The sequence below is a fragment of the Trachurus trachurus genome (assembly GCF_905171665.1).
Source record: "Trachurus trachurus genome assembly, chromosome: 11".
Taxonomy (NCBI): Eukaryota; Metazoa; Chordata; class Actinopteri; order Carangiformes; family Carangidae; genus Trachurus; species Trachurus trachurus.
Window position 1 is genome coordinate 17,492,741 of NC_139904.1, and position 16,061 is coordinate 17,508,801.

The following is a 16,061-nucleotide window of genomic DNA, read 5'->3' on the forward strand; positions in this document are numbered from 1 at the left end:
AAAAGTAGAACAAGGTGAAATAATAACAGATAAAGAAGAAATAGCAGAGGAATTTGCCAAATATTACGAAACCCTGTACAAAGATGAATGTAAAACCGATAATACTCAGATTAAAAACTTTTTAAAGGAGCTTCAGTTATCAAAAGTACCCCAGGAAAAAAATAGGGATCTGACTAAAGCAATCACTATAGAAGAAATTCATCAACAAATACAAGGATTGAAAAGAGGAAAATCACCAGGTGATGATGGATTCACGAATGAATTTTATAAAAAATTTAAAATACAAATAGCGCCTTTACTTAAGAAAGCATATAATTATGCGTTAGAAACAGGAAAATGGGCTCAAACATGGCAATCTTCAATTTTAACATTAATTCCAAAAGAGGGGAAGGACGCTACAAAATGCTCATCATATCGGCCTATATCATTGCTAAACACTGACCATAAAATAATATCAGCATTATTAGCAAAAAGATTAAAGACGATAATTACTGATGTTATTAATGCAGATCAATGTGGATTCATTCCTGGAAGATATTTGGCAGACAATATTAGGAGAACAATTAACTTAATCGATTATGCTCAAAATAAAAATATTGATGTGGTATTATTAACATTAGATGCTCAAAAGGCTTTTGATTTAGTGAGCTGGCCTTTTATGTTTGAGATGTTAGATAGTTTGGGGGTAGATAATAAATTTAGTTCATGGATACAAGCAATATATAGTAACCCAACCTCAAGAATTAAAACTAATGGCACTTTGTCAAGAAGAATTCGAATACAAAGAGGTACTAGGCAGGGAGATCCTCTCTCCCCCCTTATCTTTGCTATGTATATCGAAATATTAGCAGCCGCAGTGAGACAGAATACTGAGATAAAAGGAATACAGATTGGAAAAGAAACGCACAAGCTGGCACTTTATGCCGATGATATTATTGTATACTTGACATCCCCAGAGGAATCAATACATGAATTAATGAAAACAATTGCTGAATATGGTAAAGTCTCTGGGTACACACTAAATAGGAGTAAATGTGAATCCTTAATAATAGGGAGACAACCTAGCCAGGCACTGAAAGAGCGTTATAGCTTTAAATGGGAGAATAAGAAGGTCAAATACTTGGGGATTAATATTAGTAAACACTTAGAGGAATTGTATGAGAACAACCACTGTGCGTTGATCACTAAGATAAGGCAAGATTTGAGTAGATGGGGATTAATGCCACATAGTTTCCTTAACAGAGTAGAAACGATTAAAATGATGGTTCTTCCGCAATTTTTATTTCTGTTTCAAACACTGCCTATTGTAGTACCAGAGAAATACTTTAAAAACTGTAACAGAATTATTTCAAATTTTATCTGGAACAACAAAAAGCAGAGAATTAAATTTAAGACTTTATGCCAACCAAAAGAGGAAGGTGGGTTAGGGCTCCCAAATTTACAGGGTTATTTCCTGGCTACACAACTCCTCACAATAATGAAATGGACAGAAAGGGAAACAGAAACCAAATGGATTAATATAGAAAAAGAAATGGCAAGAGTATCTATTGGGTCATTGCCCTTTATTGGAAGAACGCAATGGAAAAATTATACAGGGCAGAATTACTGCATTGACAACACATTGGCTAATTGGAAACGGGTTTGTAAAACCTTAAAAATGGATAATGAATGTGTATTAGTTAGAGAAATGGCAGAGGACCCAGACTTTATCCCTAATAGAACTGATAAAATTTTGGAAGGTTGGGCTAAAAAGGGACTGATAAAATATTCACAGTTAATTACAAACTACACAATAAAGTCATATGATATTATATCTAGCAAATATGAATTAGAATCGAAACACTTCTTTAAGTACCTGCAGGTCAGAAGCTATGTGAGTAGATTTCTAAATGAGGGGACATCAGAGCATGAATTGATTAAATATATGACGCAAAATAGGAGTACAAATAAAGGAAATTTGTCAAAAATGTATAAGATTTTGCAAAAGTATAACGAGGTAGAGAGTAACATAAAAGAGAAATGGGAAAAGGATTTAAAAATTAACATAACAACAGAAGAGTGGAGAAGAACATTAGGTGAAAATTTCAGAATCTCACAATCCAAATACTGGAGGGAGTTTTCATGGAAAGTGAGTATGAGATTCTTTATCACACCTGCAAATCTCAAGAAATGTTTCCCCGGATTAGATAATGGATGTTGGCGAAGATGTGGAGAACAGGAGGCGAATTATATGCATATGTTTTTTACATGCCCAGTATTAACAACATACTGGAAAGGAGTTAAGGAAAGCCTGAAGTATATTTTTGAGCTTAAGGAGCCTTTGCAGGTACATCATTGGTTAGGTATTTTTTTAAAAGGAAAGATAAGAGCAAAGGACATTTATTTTTTCAATATATTAAGAGTAACTGCCATGAAGCAGGTGACCAAAGCATGGAAACAATCAAATACACCCAAATTAAGAGCATGGGTAGCAACAACGGAACAATGTCTAGAGATGGAAAGATTAACTTTTACAAATAGGGAACAAATACATATTTGGAATAAGTTATACAGTAAAGAAAGGCTGACAAAAACAGTGGAAATATTCAATCAAATTAAGGAGATGAACTAAATGGTCCCCACCCCAACACTGATGTTCACATGCATACATACACACACAGACACATGAACACGTACACATGCACCACTACTTATTTTCTCATTAGTTGATGTTAGTTATTAACTTACTTATTTATCTTTATCTTTTTTGTTTGCTTGTTTGTTTGTTTGTATTCTATTTTTGAGATTCACATTTGGGAAGCATCAGTTTGCATATATGTTTGTTGATCTTATTGTTTGTTTATTTTATTGTTTGTTATTTACTTTGGAATATATACTTGGAAAAAAAAATGCAAGGTACAATTAAGAAAATGAAATGATTAGGATTATGTTTGTGAAGGTGAGAAACCTTGCAATAAAGTATTAAAAAAAAAAAAAAAAGAGATGGTGGGAGCTCCAAAAGCAACAACACACATTTTTGGTGACCTCTTTACCTTTGAAAAGTAAGTCATGAAGAATGATTTTGATGATTGGCAAGAAGGAATAATAAACCAATCAGACCATGTTCTGTCAACTTAATCAGGTGGAAAAGCCTGGATGTCAGAATTACTGTGACTCAGTTAGGGATGGGTACCGAACTCGGTTCTTTTATTGGTACCGACCAAATTCCCACCAAAGTACCGAGCATCGATTCATGAGAAGTCAAACAGTACCACATTTTGGTACCTGAACGCACATTTGCGTTGCGTGCGTCAGGGAGAGTGGATACAGTCTATGGGAGGGTCTGTCTGACGAGACAAGATAGTGGATAGTCTCATAAACTATTATTTTTTTGTTCACCCTAAAACATAAAATACTCTTAAAGCCTGAGGAATTTTGACGTTGTTGAGAAATAGATATTTAAAATTCAGAATTTTGACTTTTTTTTTATAGACAAAATAACTTTAATCACCACACTCAAAAAAAGTACCGAAAACAGGTACCGTTGTATACCAGTACCGGTTCCCAGGTACCGAGTATCGGTAAGGTATCGATTTAAATGTGAAAGGTACCCATCCCTACTCTAAGTCCTTTATTGGTTTGATTTTTATCTATTGCTGCTTGTTGTTCCTTGTATGAACACAAGTATCTATGCGTTGCCTATTTTTTGTGAGTATGGTCTGGGTAAGCTGCAAAGAAATCATCTTTCTGTTCTTGCATGGTATGAAATAAAGTTATCTGAATCTGAATGATCATAAAGGCGGTAATAGAATAACTAAGTGCATTTACTCCAGTAGCCTAATGTTCGGAAACAACAGCACATAGATGCACATTATCCACTGTGGGCGGCTCCACAGAGAAGCACAAAATATCACAACACAGCTGGGGGTCATGTTGTTCATATACTGTAGGATGCAGAGGGGTGGGGGTCTGCATGTCTGTACCCAGCGGCCTATTACTGTCCAAACACATCTCTCTCTTTGAACTGATCATACTTTGTGAGCAGCCCTTAATGATGCTTTTCCTCCTGACTACACCTGTTGCATTTCCATATCCGCCCAGTGTGTTGCTCTGCACTGAACCGCAGATGGACCCGAGCAGTAATTACAGGGCGAGACATCAAGCGAGACATTAATGTCTTAAATGTCTCAGCTCATGGTGAAGAGCAACAGAACATCAGCGTGAGTCAAGTCCGATCTGACTGAGATAATGATGCAGCGGATCCAACACTAGTTTGGACTAAAAGAACAAGAACACTGTATGTTCTGTCGTTTATGGTCGTTGCATCACTTCATTGTGTTACATCCTGTTGTCCTTCTGGGTCAAATTAACCCAGTCTGTTTCCTATTCTTTCTTTCCTTCCTTCCTTCCTTCCTTCCTTCCTTCCTTCCTTCCTTCCTTCCTTCCTTCCTTCCTTCCTTCCTTCCTTCCTTCCTTCCTTCCTTCCTTCCTTCCTCTTTTGATCTAATTGACCTGATCTGTTCACTCCCTCCATCTTTCTTTCCTTCCCTTTTCCCCTTCCTTCTTTCCTCCCTTCTTTCCCTTCTTCCTTCTTTGGACAAATCTGTTCAACCCCTCCATCTTTCTTTCCTTCCTGTTTCCCCTTCCTTCTTCCCACAATCCTTTTCCCCTTCCTTCCTTCCTTCCTTCCTTCCTTCCTTCCTTCCTTCCCCTTCCTTCCTCTTTTGATCTAATTGACCTGATCTGTTCACTCCCTCCATCTTTCTTTCCTTCCCTTTTCCCCTTCCTTCTTTCCTCCCTTCTTTCCCTTCTTCCTTCTTTGAACAAATCTGTTCAACCCCTCCATCTTTCTTTCCTTCCTGTTTCCCCTTCCTTCTTCCCACGATCCTTTTCCCCTTCCTTCCTTCCTTCCTTCCTTCCTTCCTTCCTTCCTTCCTTCCTTCCTTCCTTCCTTCCTTCCTTCCTTCCTTCCTTCCTTCCTTCCTTCCTTCCTTCCCTTCATCCTTCCTTTTTGACCCAATCTGTTCCCTCCCGCCTTCTATCTTTCTTCCATTTTTTCCTTCCTTCTTTCCACAATCCTTTTCCCCTCCCTCCCTTCCTTCCTTCCCTTCGTCCTTACTTCTTCTTTCCTTTTTGACCCAATCCTCCTTCCTTCTTTCCTCCCATCTTTCCCTTCGTCCTTCCTTCCTTGACCCAGGAAGGCAACAGGAGGGTTAACAAAGTTCTTCAGTCTTCTGCACCATTTATCATCAGGTTTATAATAACACATTAACACTATTGAATAAAACACAGTTCACACCATGGATTAATCAAATAAAGCTGTAAACAACTGAACTGTAAGTGCTGATTTAGAGACACTGTGTTAAAACAAATTAAGCTTGAGACTGATGGTCATTTTTACCTATGTGCTGCAGCATCATTTCTCTTTTTTTAGAAATACTCATCCTAAACAACATTTATAAGGAACCCGCTTGTAGAGTTAATTGGAAACCATACATCTTCTCCATGTTGGTGAAGATGCCGTGCGTTTCACGTCAGCAATGGAATAATAACATGTCACTTTGAATTTGTGCTGCAGTGGAACAACAGACAGAGAATGAGAGGCATCTCAACAACGCCTTCTGTGAACAAAAACAGAGGCTGACAGTTAATAACAGGCCTGACACAGCTTTAAGAGTCTGACAGGTATGTGGTGTATCGATATAGAATCAGAGCAAGGATTTTATTATTTTCTTCCTGCGTTTTACCATTATCATCTGTTTTCTGTAAATTGCATAGCAAGTCATGATGGTCTGAATGCTGCTTCAAAGCTTCCTCCACACTCCCAGCACATAACTGTAATGGAGAAATACTAAAACCCCTCATTATGTTTTAATCTGTATATTTCTTTCTCTTTTTTTAACTAAAACCACTTAAATTTAAAAGAACTATATAAAAAACTGCCTAAAAAACCTAACGTGCAAATGTACAGAGGAATAAAACTGCTCAATCCCCATATTGAGAGGGATCACATCATCACTTTTCTTTTTGTGCACCTGCAACATCGTTTTTTTATTGTGCTTGACACTTTTATGATTTTATTGTGTTTTTGTTACATGCCACTTGAATGTAGAGTGACATTGCTGTTTCTAGTACCTATAGGACATTTTCATATCTTTTTCTCAGCTCCATCATAAACAAGGTCTCTACCTCAATGTGTTCCCAAGTTCAGATAGAGGTTAAATGAAAAAAAAAGAGACTGACTAATAATTGATGAGTCATTTCATCTAGAAAAATGCCCGGTCAGAGAAAACGTGCAAATCCTCACTCTGGACCCAGACAGGAATCAGACGACATTTGGCATCTCTGCATAAAAGACAGAACTGAATGTTGAAACCAAAACAGTTGTCACTCTCTTATTTCTGTAAATCCACTAATTGTTTCACCTACAGGATCTTTACCAGGGGGAATTACGCCGCCACCTGCATCCTGCTCAGTGCAAAACACTCGGTTCATTTGTCTGTGTTAAATTTCACTCAGACATCATCTCTCCAGTCATAAGGCCACAGATCCACAGGCAGATTTACTGGCACGGATCAAAGGAGCCCCACCAGGCCTGGGCAGCAGGGCTAAACTGTGGGACTCTAACCTAATAATGTCTCAGACCAAAGCACTCACAGGCCTGTAATCACGATCCCTTACAAAACACGAGCCTATTGAAAACAATATGAGCATATGGGGCCATGAGCAAACAAAAAAAACAACCAAGCTGTTTCATTTCGAAGCCCTCGCGCCCACATGTCCAGCCCACACAGGTGTTGTCTCCTATTTCGCCTGATGGGACACAGGTATTACAAACAACATTAACGATGGCTGCATGTCTCACTGAACCAATAGAAACAACACGGGTGAACCTGAAAGACAAGCAGCCACCATTCATTTTGTCATTCACACATGCTGTCATGTCATGTGTGAGGAGCCATACTGAAATCACCTGCATTTCATGGTGTTGGCACAACATAAAAACTCCATAATAATAATAATGTTCACAGTCTCTGCAGGAAGCAGTTTAAACATCAACCACAGTAAATCAATAAAGTGCTTTAGGCCATCAATGCATATTACCATGCACTCCTTTACATTTACAAATAATTTGGACTAAAGGAAAATAAAGATGAGGCTGGCAGCTTCTCCTGCAAAGCTGTGCAGTAGTAAACAATACAAATGATGAAAATGTGTAGGCTGGAGCTACAGCTCATTGCACCGACTGCTTTTTTTTTTTTCCTGTTCTCCCTTAAACACAACCTTAAACATGCACATTACACCCCCTCCTGCTGGTTGTACATCCTGTGGGGTAAAAAAAAAAAAAAAAAAAAAAGCTGCAGACTGGTTGGACTCAAACCAAAGCTTAAAACCCCACTTTTCCCCCACCTCCCCATCTCAGTTTGACAGTACAGCTCCACAGCCAGAGAGGAGGGCCTGAGGATCTGAGGAGGATGGGAATTACTGCTCCCTGGTGCCTTTTATTTATTTATTTATTTCATTATTTATTTTTCCTCCCATCGTCCTCAAAAAATCAATCAGCATCAGTTTACCACCTCCTTTGCAAGAGAAGGCCAAGAAGGACAGATAGCCATCACATACGTATCTCTCACACACACACACACATACACACGCAGTCTTGAGATTTCTATCAGTCAAGTGCCGCGATGAATAATCTGGACACCTGAAGATAGCATCGCATCCACCACCACAGTCGAAGACCCCCACGACCCCCACCACTTAGAACAAACCACAATAGATACAGGCCTAAATTCTTCTTTAACGCGAAAATGTGTTATTTCTGCACAAGCAGCAACAAGCACGGTGAAAATGTGAGTGTAGTGGGGGGGGGGGGGGGGGGAGCGGATTCTGGCTCCTCCAGTTGTGTTCAGTCACAGTGATGTTAAGAAGAGAAAAGGAAAAAAAACAGGCCTCGTCGCTAACAGGCCAATTTACACAGCCTCGCAATATGCGGCCGGATTAAAACACAAAATGTGACACCGACAGGAGCCGAGTGTGCGCTCCTGCCTGGCTGCAGCACCGACATCTGCGCTCATTCTTAGAAATCACAGGCAGCATCTTGTCACGATTTACATTAGATTATAGGCCGCGCGTCTCGATTCACAAAATCGATCCTAATTGCTGTGTGAAGAGAACACGCCCATCGTGTCCTCCTCGTGATGTCTCCATGCAACACATAAAAAAAAAAAGAAAAGGAAAATATCCACGGACACAAAACACCATCAACTAATTTACCGGATTTTAATCTCACCTTTAATTCCTGCGATGTGTGTGGTGGTGGTGGTGGTGGTGATGATGTGTGTGAGAGATCTCCCCCCCTCTTCAGCCTGGGAGATGGTGAGGATGAGGAGGAAGGAGGAAGGAGGTGGAGGAGGAGGATGCGTACGAGGCTGTCGCTGTGAGCCGAGTGACGGTGATGATGGTAGTGGTGGTGATGCTGTGCGGTTTGGAGGAGAGAAGCCCACGCCATCCACGCACACACATAGGCTGCTCTACTCGCGGTGGTGGTGATGATGATGATGCGCAGGGGTCCCCTCCCCCCATGCGAAACCCTCACGAGCGCACGAGCACATTATAAACGCCTTCATATCTGGAGGGGTTTGGTTTGGCGCATATCTGCACACGATCTGCGGCTCTGTGCGTTATTCTGCTGTTGCGCCTTTTTAAAGCTCGTGCATTCTAGGCTTATTTTCCACATCTAAATCATTGTTTAAAAAAAAAAAAAAAAACATGACAGTTTTGTGCAGCCACGGATTTCTTATAAAACATAACCTACGCATATTCTCACACGCATGCGCGCTCTACTTCGATCCACCAATTTTTGTGTTTGTTTGTTTTTTTACTAATAGATATCTGATTGTCATTACACATGACTATCAGCTAGACGACACACACGTGCAAGCGCACCTGACTCCGGTTGCCATGCCAACCACTTGCCATATTATTTGTCGATCCCCTTTTTTACTGCATCAAAGACTTTGCCACGAAGAAAGTGGTTGTGATCGCCTGTAAATGGATGAATTGCATTTGAACAGCACAAAGCTAATTGTTTCCATGTGTCAGACACAGTGGGGTGTAGTAGTAGTAGTAGTGCAAGGAACAGGAAGCATCTAAAAAAGCTACAGCTGAAAAAAACGTGATTAAATCCACAAGATGTTTAAAAAATACTGTATATCACCAGTGCTTATAATAAAAATATGATAACAGCCTGTTACACTCTTCTCACAGCTGCGGTTGTTACCTACAGGTTCAGGGATCCTGATCTGCAGGTTTTCGTGTGAGGGAGGAAATCAAGATGCTCTTAGAAAAATGTTTTGTACCATGTCATGTCATCCGGGGGAGCAAAGTGTCATAAATAATAGAGAGAAACAAACTGTGCAGTCTTCTTTCTAGTCCTCGTCCTGACAGTCAGTGGTAGAGGTAGGTCGCAAGACATTGTGAATGTTACTTTAGCAGCTCAAAGTTGGCAAACTATACCTAATATGTCGAAAATACTTGCATCCAATTTCAGTGCTGCATACATAACATTGGTTTGTTGTTAACGGCATGTATCTGATTCAGGTGATATATATAAATGCTTTGTGTACTTTTCTATAAACGTGGATGAACATGTGAAAACTGTGTATTGCTGACCAACCAATCAAATGACGTAATTGATCCTGTGGTGGCTGCTAAAAGACAGTGATGCTGCTGCTCAGAAATTAAAGGGGAACTATGCATTCGTGTGCATTTGTTTTCAACAAAGCCAGCGAGAAAGCAATCCATGGAGCTATATATCATAATTTTACATGTATATTTTGTGTACGCATATTCTCACACACATGCGCGCTCTACTTTAATTCACCAGATTACAGGTTACATGGCGCGTTGCGGCCAAGACGAGAGCTGGGACACCGGGCCGCAGCGCTGATCTTGCAAGGTTGGTTTTTCGGCCAAGAGATTCGTGGAAAGCAAAGAGCTTCCATTCTCCCTTGTAATATGCAAGTCATTTATGTAACCATCACAATTACTCAGAAACTGTTTAAATAAAGGTAAAAATCCTGCATAGTTCCTCTTCAATAACTGGTCGTTTTTTTTGACGTGTTCTGGTCTAAACCTCCACCTACACAGTAAACATCTAAATGTACTGGCCTTTTTCTTCAAGTGGACATCTTGACCTCTACAGGAGTTAAACCACAGGGGGAGCCAATCGCAAAAATGACAGCTCCATTTACCAGAAGTGTACAAACAAGCAGTGCCAGTGATTCAGCAGCCAGGAAACAGGACACCTGGATAAAGATGCAGCTATTATTGATGGGTTGTGTTTTTTTTTTTTTTGCACATTTACTTCTACTCCCTCTGTGACGTGTCAAGATGTCTGCAGTGAAACGGGCAGTCCACTCAGAGTGAAAACTGTTTTTTCACATACCACTGGTATGGATTGACCTAAAAGGGCCCCCGTAGACGAATAAGATCCAACTAATTTTTTGCTTTCTATTTCTTACATTTCTATGGGGCTGTGCTTCAGGACCAAATTTACCTACAATAACCCCTAAAGGTGAATGTCCAAAACTTGTACTAAAAACTTTATTCATCAAAAAGGTCCTTCAACTGTACAATGACCCACCAAAAAAACAAAAAAAAGAAACAAGAACAGGTTAAATTATTCTTACAATTACAAATTGAAGTAGGTCTAACGATGTTAAAAAAAAAAAAAATCAGAGCCTGTTTCTGCAGTCTGAGATGGATTACGGTGGCATTGGTGCTCTCATGGGAACGCGTGGTGGGGCACCGGGGGGCCTTGGAGGCATTGGGGGTCCTCTCTGGAAGCCAAACGGAGGTGGACGAGGGGGGCCGGCACCGTAGCCAGGTGGAGGCATGGGAGGAGGCCCTCTCATACCTGGGGGCACAGGGTGACCTGAGGGATACAAAGAGGAGGAAAAATTAGAAAACATTTGATTCTGTGACCTTTCCCAAGCCAAAGATAACCACAGATACACACTTGAATGATATTCTGATTTATGGTGAAATTTAAACACATTATATGCACTAATTCTACACTAATGTCACGAACCAATGTTGGATACAGATCCGTATGTCTTTCTGGTGACTCACTTCCTGAACGTGATGAAACTCAACTGCGTGTGTGTGGGCGCGTTTACAGTGTGCTATAACAACAATGTTACACATTCGTTGTATGCTGGACTGTGCGAGATGGTAAAATATTGATGACAGTCTGTCAGGCTGTATAACAACAACGGTGAGGCATGTCAGATGGTGAAATGTAGCTTTATGAGATATAAAAAAAGATGAAACAAACACAGGTACTCTTATGTTTTGGAAATGTTGTGAAATAATAAGTAGGCTCTATCAACACTGTTCACTGCACTTCCATGCACTGAGAGCCTTCAATAAAAAACAGAGGAGGAGGAGGAGGAGGGTCACTGCCAGGAAAGAAAAAGCAACATGAAAATAATGGTTTTGCATATTGAGTTGTTTGTCTGTTTTTTCCCCCAGCTTTTTAATAGCTGGTATTTTGTTCATCTTTTCAGCAGTGCACAATAAACGAAAAACGATACATGAAAATGTGTTTTAAGAATTCAATGTGTGGTGATGGCTCGGACACAAAATTTGGTTTGGTGCAACATATCAATACTGCAAATTGTTAAATCTATTCTGTGGCATAATAAAGATATGCAGAGGAGATGCTATTGACCATTTTGCTGCTCTTTTTTTTTTTTAGACAACACTGTATTGCAATTAAAACATACGCAAATCTTTGTTTAAATGAGAGAGATAATGTTTGTGAGCTGAGAGTTTTTACAACAAAGAGCCTCAACGCTCACCCATGGGAGGTCCATATGGTGCTCTGGGTGGCATGCCCATAGGTGGGGGTGGAGGCATGCCAGGCGGTGGCGGTGCCCGTGATTGATTTGCTCCTGGAGGAGCAGGAGGTGGAGGCACCATGCCAGGAGGACCAGGAGGAGGCATGGGCATCTGCGGCATACCTGTGGGACACACAAACAGAACGTGTGGGCGACGGCGTTACAGTTTCTTTTTACTGCAATACCAAACAATTGAAATGAAAACGTTTGTGTGTTCAAGAGAGAGAAAAGATGAATCACAACTGCCTTTCTTGGTGAATTACACATTTGATGTTTTAACAGTTTCACAAGTGATCATAAATGTGCTTTTGTCATTTTTGTCACGAGAGGCAGCAGGATAAGAAACTGTACTAAATTATGTGTTTGTCTGTCAATCACTTACTCACAACAAGCAGTGCTTCATTACAGTGTGTGTGTGTGTGTGTGTGTGTGTGTGTGTGTGTGTGTGTGTGTGTGTGTGTGTGTGTGTGTGTGTGTGTGTGTGTGTGTGTGTGTGTGTTGCAAGCTTGGTCATACACAGTTATAAACATTAAACTGTGGCAAGGCAACTTACACTTTGTGTTTATTTACTAAGACTAATATCATCTTGAAATTTGGAAACATATGAACTATTGGTGACATCATCAGCCTTCAGCACATGAATGAACCTGTCAATATACCGTCTTGGGCCCTTTCACTTGCACAGTAAACCGCATTTTAACAAGCCATTACCTGGATGCATGTTGGCAGGGGGGAATGGTGGTGGTCCGGGTGGAGGTCCTCCACCTCCGCCCTGGGGGCCTTGTGTCCCTGCATTTGGAGGCATGGCCATATTTGGGGGCATATTTGGAGGCATTGATCCCGGAGGAGGAACAGGAGGGAAAGCACCAGGAGGTGGCATGCCTGCATAGAAAGAAGAAAGAAAAAGTTTGATTAACAATTTCAGGTATAACAAAACACAGTTCAACCAATGCACAAAGCTGATAATCTGTCTGACTGATTGATTTGTTAAATATCATGAAGAAAGGAACGAGTTCCACCGCACACAATGTGGTCATTTCAACACTGATTTATTGTTAAAGGTAAAGCAACGTGTTTCACCCTGTGGGCTTCATCAGGCGCTTGTTAAATATCATGGTGATCGGTCAGCTCAGGTGCCATGTTGACTGTTTGATAAATCACTCAAGATGAAATCAAAGTTAAACTCATTGTCGCCTAAAGAGACAAAGAAATGCACCGCATTCAACTACCTAATCTATAACCATTAATCAGCAAAAACAGCAACAAAAAAAAAATCAAGATAACATATATCGAAATTGTAATTTCAACATGTAGGGTGTTTGTTTCATGGCTGAGACTGATTTATAGCAGAAACTGTATCATTTGTTAATGTTGTTGAGATTTTTGACTTTTAGAGAGATTTAAGAGAAAATGCAACTTGTGAAGAAAAAAATGTCGACCAAGATGGTAGCCCACCTCAATTCTTTACATAAGGGTTGAGGCATAGTTACATCTGTTCCACACTGTGTAGGCATGTAAATGGTAAATGGTAAATGGTCTTGTATTTATATAGCGCTTTTCCATCTCAACGATACCCAAAGCGCTTTACAGTACATCACATTCACCCATTCACACACATGTGACCTAATATAAAACCAACTGATGACTTTCTCAACCACAGAATAACTGAAAATGTTCTTCGTTACACTACGAGAGCAGTTAAACACAAACACAGACCCTCTGACATCCACCACATCCCCAGTCGTACCTGGCATCGGCATCCCAGCTCCCATTGAGGTAAGAACCGGTGTCGGAGCGCTCGGTGGTGGTGGGGCGTCGGCAAACAGCTGGTGAGGCCTGTCAGCCTGGGAGAGCGGGTTCTGTGCCGCCAGGAGTCGCTCTGCGGCCGAGCCGTGTCGCTCTCCTTTAGAGTCCTTCTTGAAGGCGTACGACACCGTGATGGGCCTGTTGCAGAGGTACTGGCCGTTCATGGCTTCGATGGCGGCATCGGACGCGTCGAAGCTGGCGAAGTTGATGAAAGCATAACCCTTGGAGTTGCCGGTGTCGGGATCTCGCATGATCTTTGGCGTCTGGAGGATCACGCCGAAGGCACTGAATGTGTCGTAGAGCAGTTTCTCGTCAATCTCTGGGTCCAGGTTACCGATGAAGATGTTTGCGCCCACATCCAAGTTTTTGTTGTGTGCCGAGGCCTTATTAACTCGAATTGGTTTGCCATACAGCTTGATCATATTCATGATTTTGATGGCATAGTCGGCATCCTCCTCACTAAGAAACTCCACAAAGCCATAACCTGAGAGGGGGGAAAAAACAAATTTAGAGGAATGTCATTTTGCGTATTTAGTTGCGTCGGTAACCACCAGCTTTAACGCATGTAAGCTCATGATACTCACCCTGATGCTGTCCAGTGACCCTGTCTTTGGGCATGTGAGTGTTGACTACAGGGCCAGCCTGCAGGAAAAGCTCCCATAGTAGTGGTTCTGAAACCTTCTCATCCAAACCACCGACATAAACGGTGGCATCTGAAAAAAGGATAAAAATGTAAAATCTGATCAATATGAAAATGTCTATTATGTTCAAATTAGACACATTTTTATACGAGTTTGGATCAAGTAAAATGACAAACCAATAAAGATGCTTAATGACATATTATTGACATGTTGTCTTTGACTCTACACAGTTATTCTACATGACCAAAACACCCCAAGACGATCTTTGGACAGTAAAATTTGCAACTGCAGCAATGTATATCTTAAAACCCTTTACTCCTTAATCACTATTACCTAGGTACAAACTGACTGATTCTTATTCCTGGATGTTTCATCAATATGACCCATAATGTCTAAATGAAACCACAGCAACTGTAGTTGGTGACACAGATTGATATGAACAACAGTGTATTGTCTGACACTTTATGCTGAAACGTAAAATGAAGCTACCATCAACTTGTATGAGCTTTTTCATTCATAACATCGATTGGACCTTATCTTCCTCACAGGCGTTACACGTATAATCTGATACAACATGAAAACCTGATGGAAATATCCTGACAAAACGACACCAGGTAGTGTGATAAACAAAGTTTGATGACTTGTTTAATGTTTATCCAATTTTTATCCCCGCATTTGCCACAGACTCGCATGTAACTAAACGATACGTTACTGTTAGCTCTGTTAACTACGCTAACTTAGCCGGACAAGCTAACCGCTAGCCAACATAGATAACCTGACTAAGTTACACATCTAAAACAGTCGCCACACATGAGAAACCAATCAGTAACTCGGCAACACAGATACCGTCATTTGCACCACGCAAGCAAGAGAGACACAAGTACGAGAAGTTATGATGAATTGTTAAATTAGCGGCAGGTCAAGCTAACGACAACTGCACACTCCCATGTGACCGAGCCATCGAGTTAGCTAACCAACAGGCAAACGGTGCTAAACAAAACAGCGGAGAGACTTTGAAGTGCAACCAAGAAGTAGATTCATAAACGACCATGAGAGAAAAAAGAAACGCATGTTTTAATAGATCATTTACCTTGGTTTCTTTCTGAAATTGGTCCCGCCGCCATGTTGAATGAACAACGGAAGGCGAGCGTCGCTAACCGAAGCCCCGCCTCTTCCTGTACGACGCGCCATACGTGACCGGAAGTAAATACAATAAAAGTATTTTCAAAATATGTGAAATTCATCATTCATTTTCTTAATTTTAGTTCAGTTCACTTTTATATATTTCTTATAAATGTTTTTGAAATTGGATGTGGTTTTTGTATCTAAGTTAATTGACAACAAGGTAAGTAACCAGCTGCTCACAAATAAACTTTAGTGTAGGGTGAATTTTCCTTTAAACATTGAACATTTATATCTACTGATTAAATCTGAGCATTATAGCCTTATGACTGTTGATTAAAACTGAACATTTATGTCTACACTGAAGATTTCTAATGAGCACTGAACATTTATCCTTACTCCCACTGGTGATTACTGATTAAAACTGGACTGAATAAAGTTCTCTTTCATTGATTAACTGCTTGCAGACTACGATTTCCAAATCAGAGACAATCCTTGTACAAGATTCTTAAACCAACACGCCTGACAATACCAATACATTTTTTTTATCAGCCAATTTATTACATAATAATATAAATCTACTAAAAGTATAAACATGGAATACAAA

General features: G+C 40.4%; 1 protein-coding gene across 1 annotated transcript; it reads right to left on the minus strand.

The window, feature by feature from the left end:
- Positions 1–10,710: 10,710 nt before the first annotated feature.
- Positions 10,711–15,479, minus strand: sf3b4 (splicing factor 3b, subunit 4). The gene is made up of 6 exons (XM_083982587.1): positions 15,423–15,479; positions 14,276–14,404; positions 13,633–14,175; positions 12,597–12,767; positions 11,847–12,008; positions 10,711–10,918 (listed from the first exon to the last, which is right to left on the minus strand). The coding sequence occupies exons 1-6, from the start codon at positions 15,454–15,456 to the stop codon at positions 10,749–10,751; spliced, it is 1,209 nt and encodes a 402-aa protein (XP_083838713.1). The 5' UTR covers positions 15,457–15,479; the 3' UTR covers positions 10,711–10,748.
- Positions 15,480–16,061: the final 582 nt, after the last annotated feature.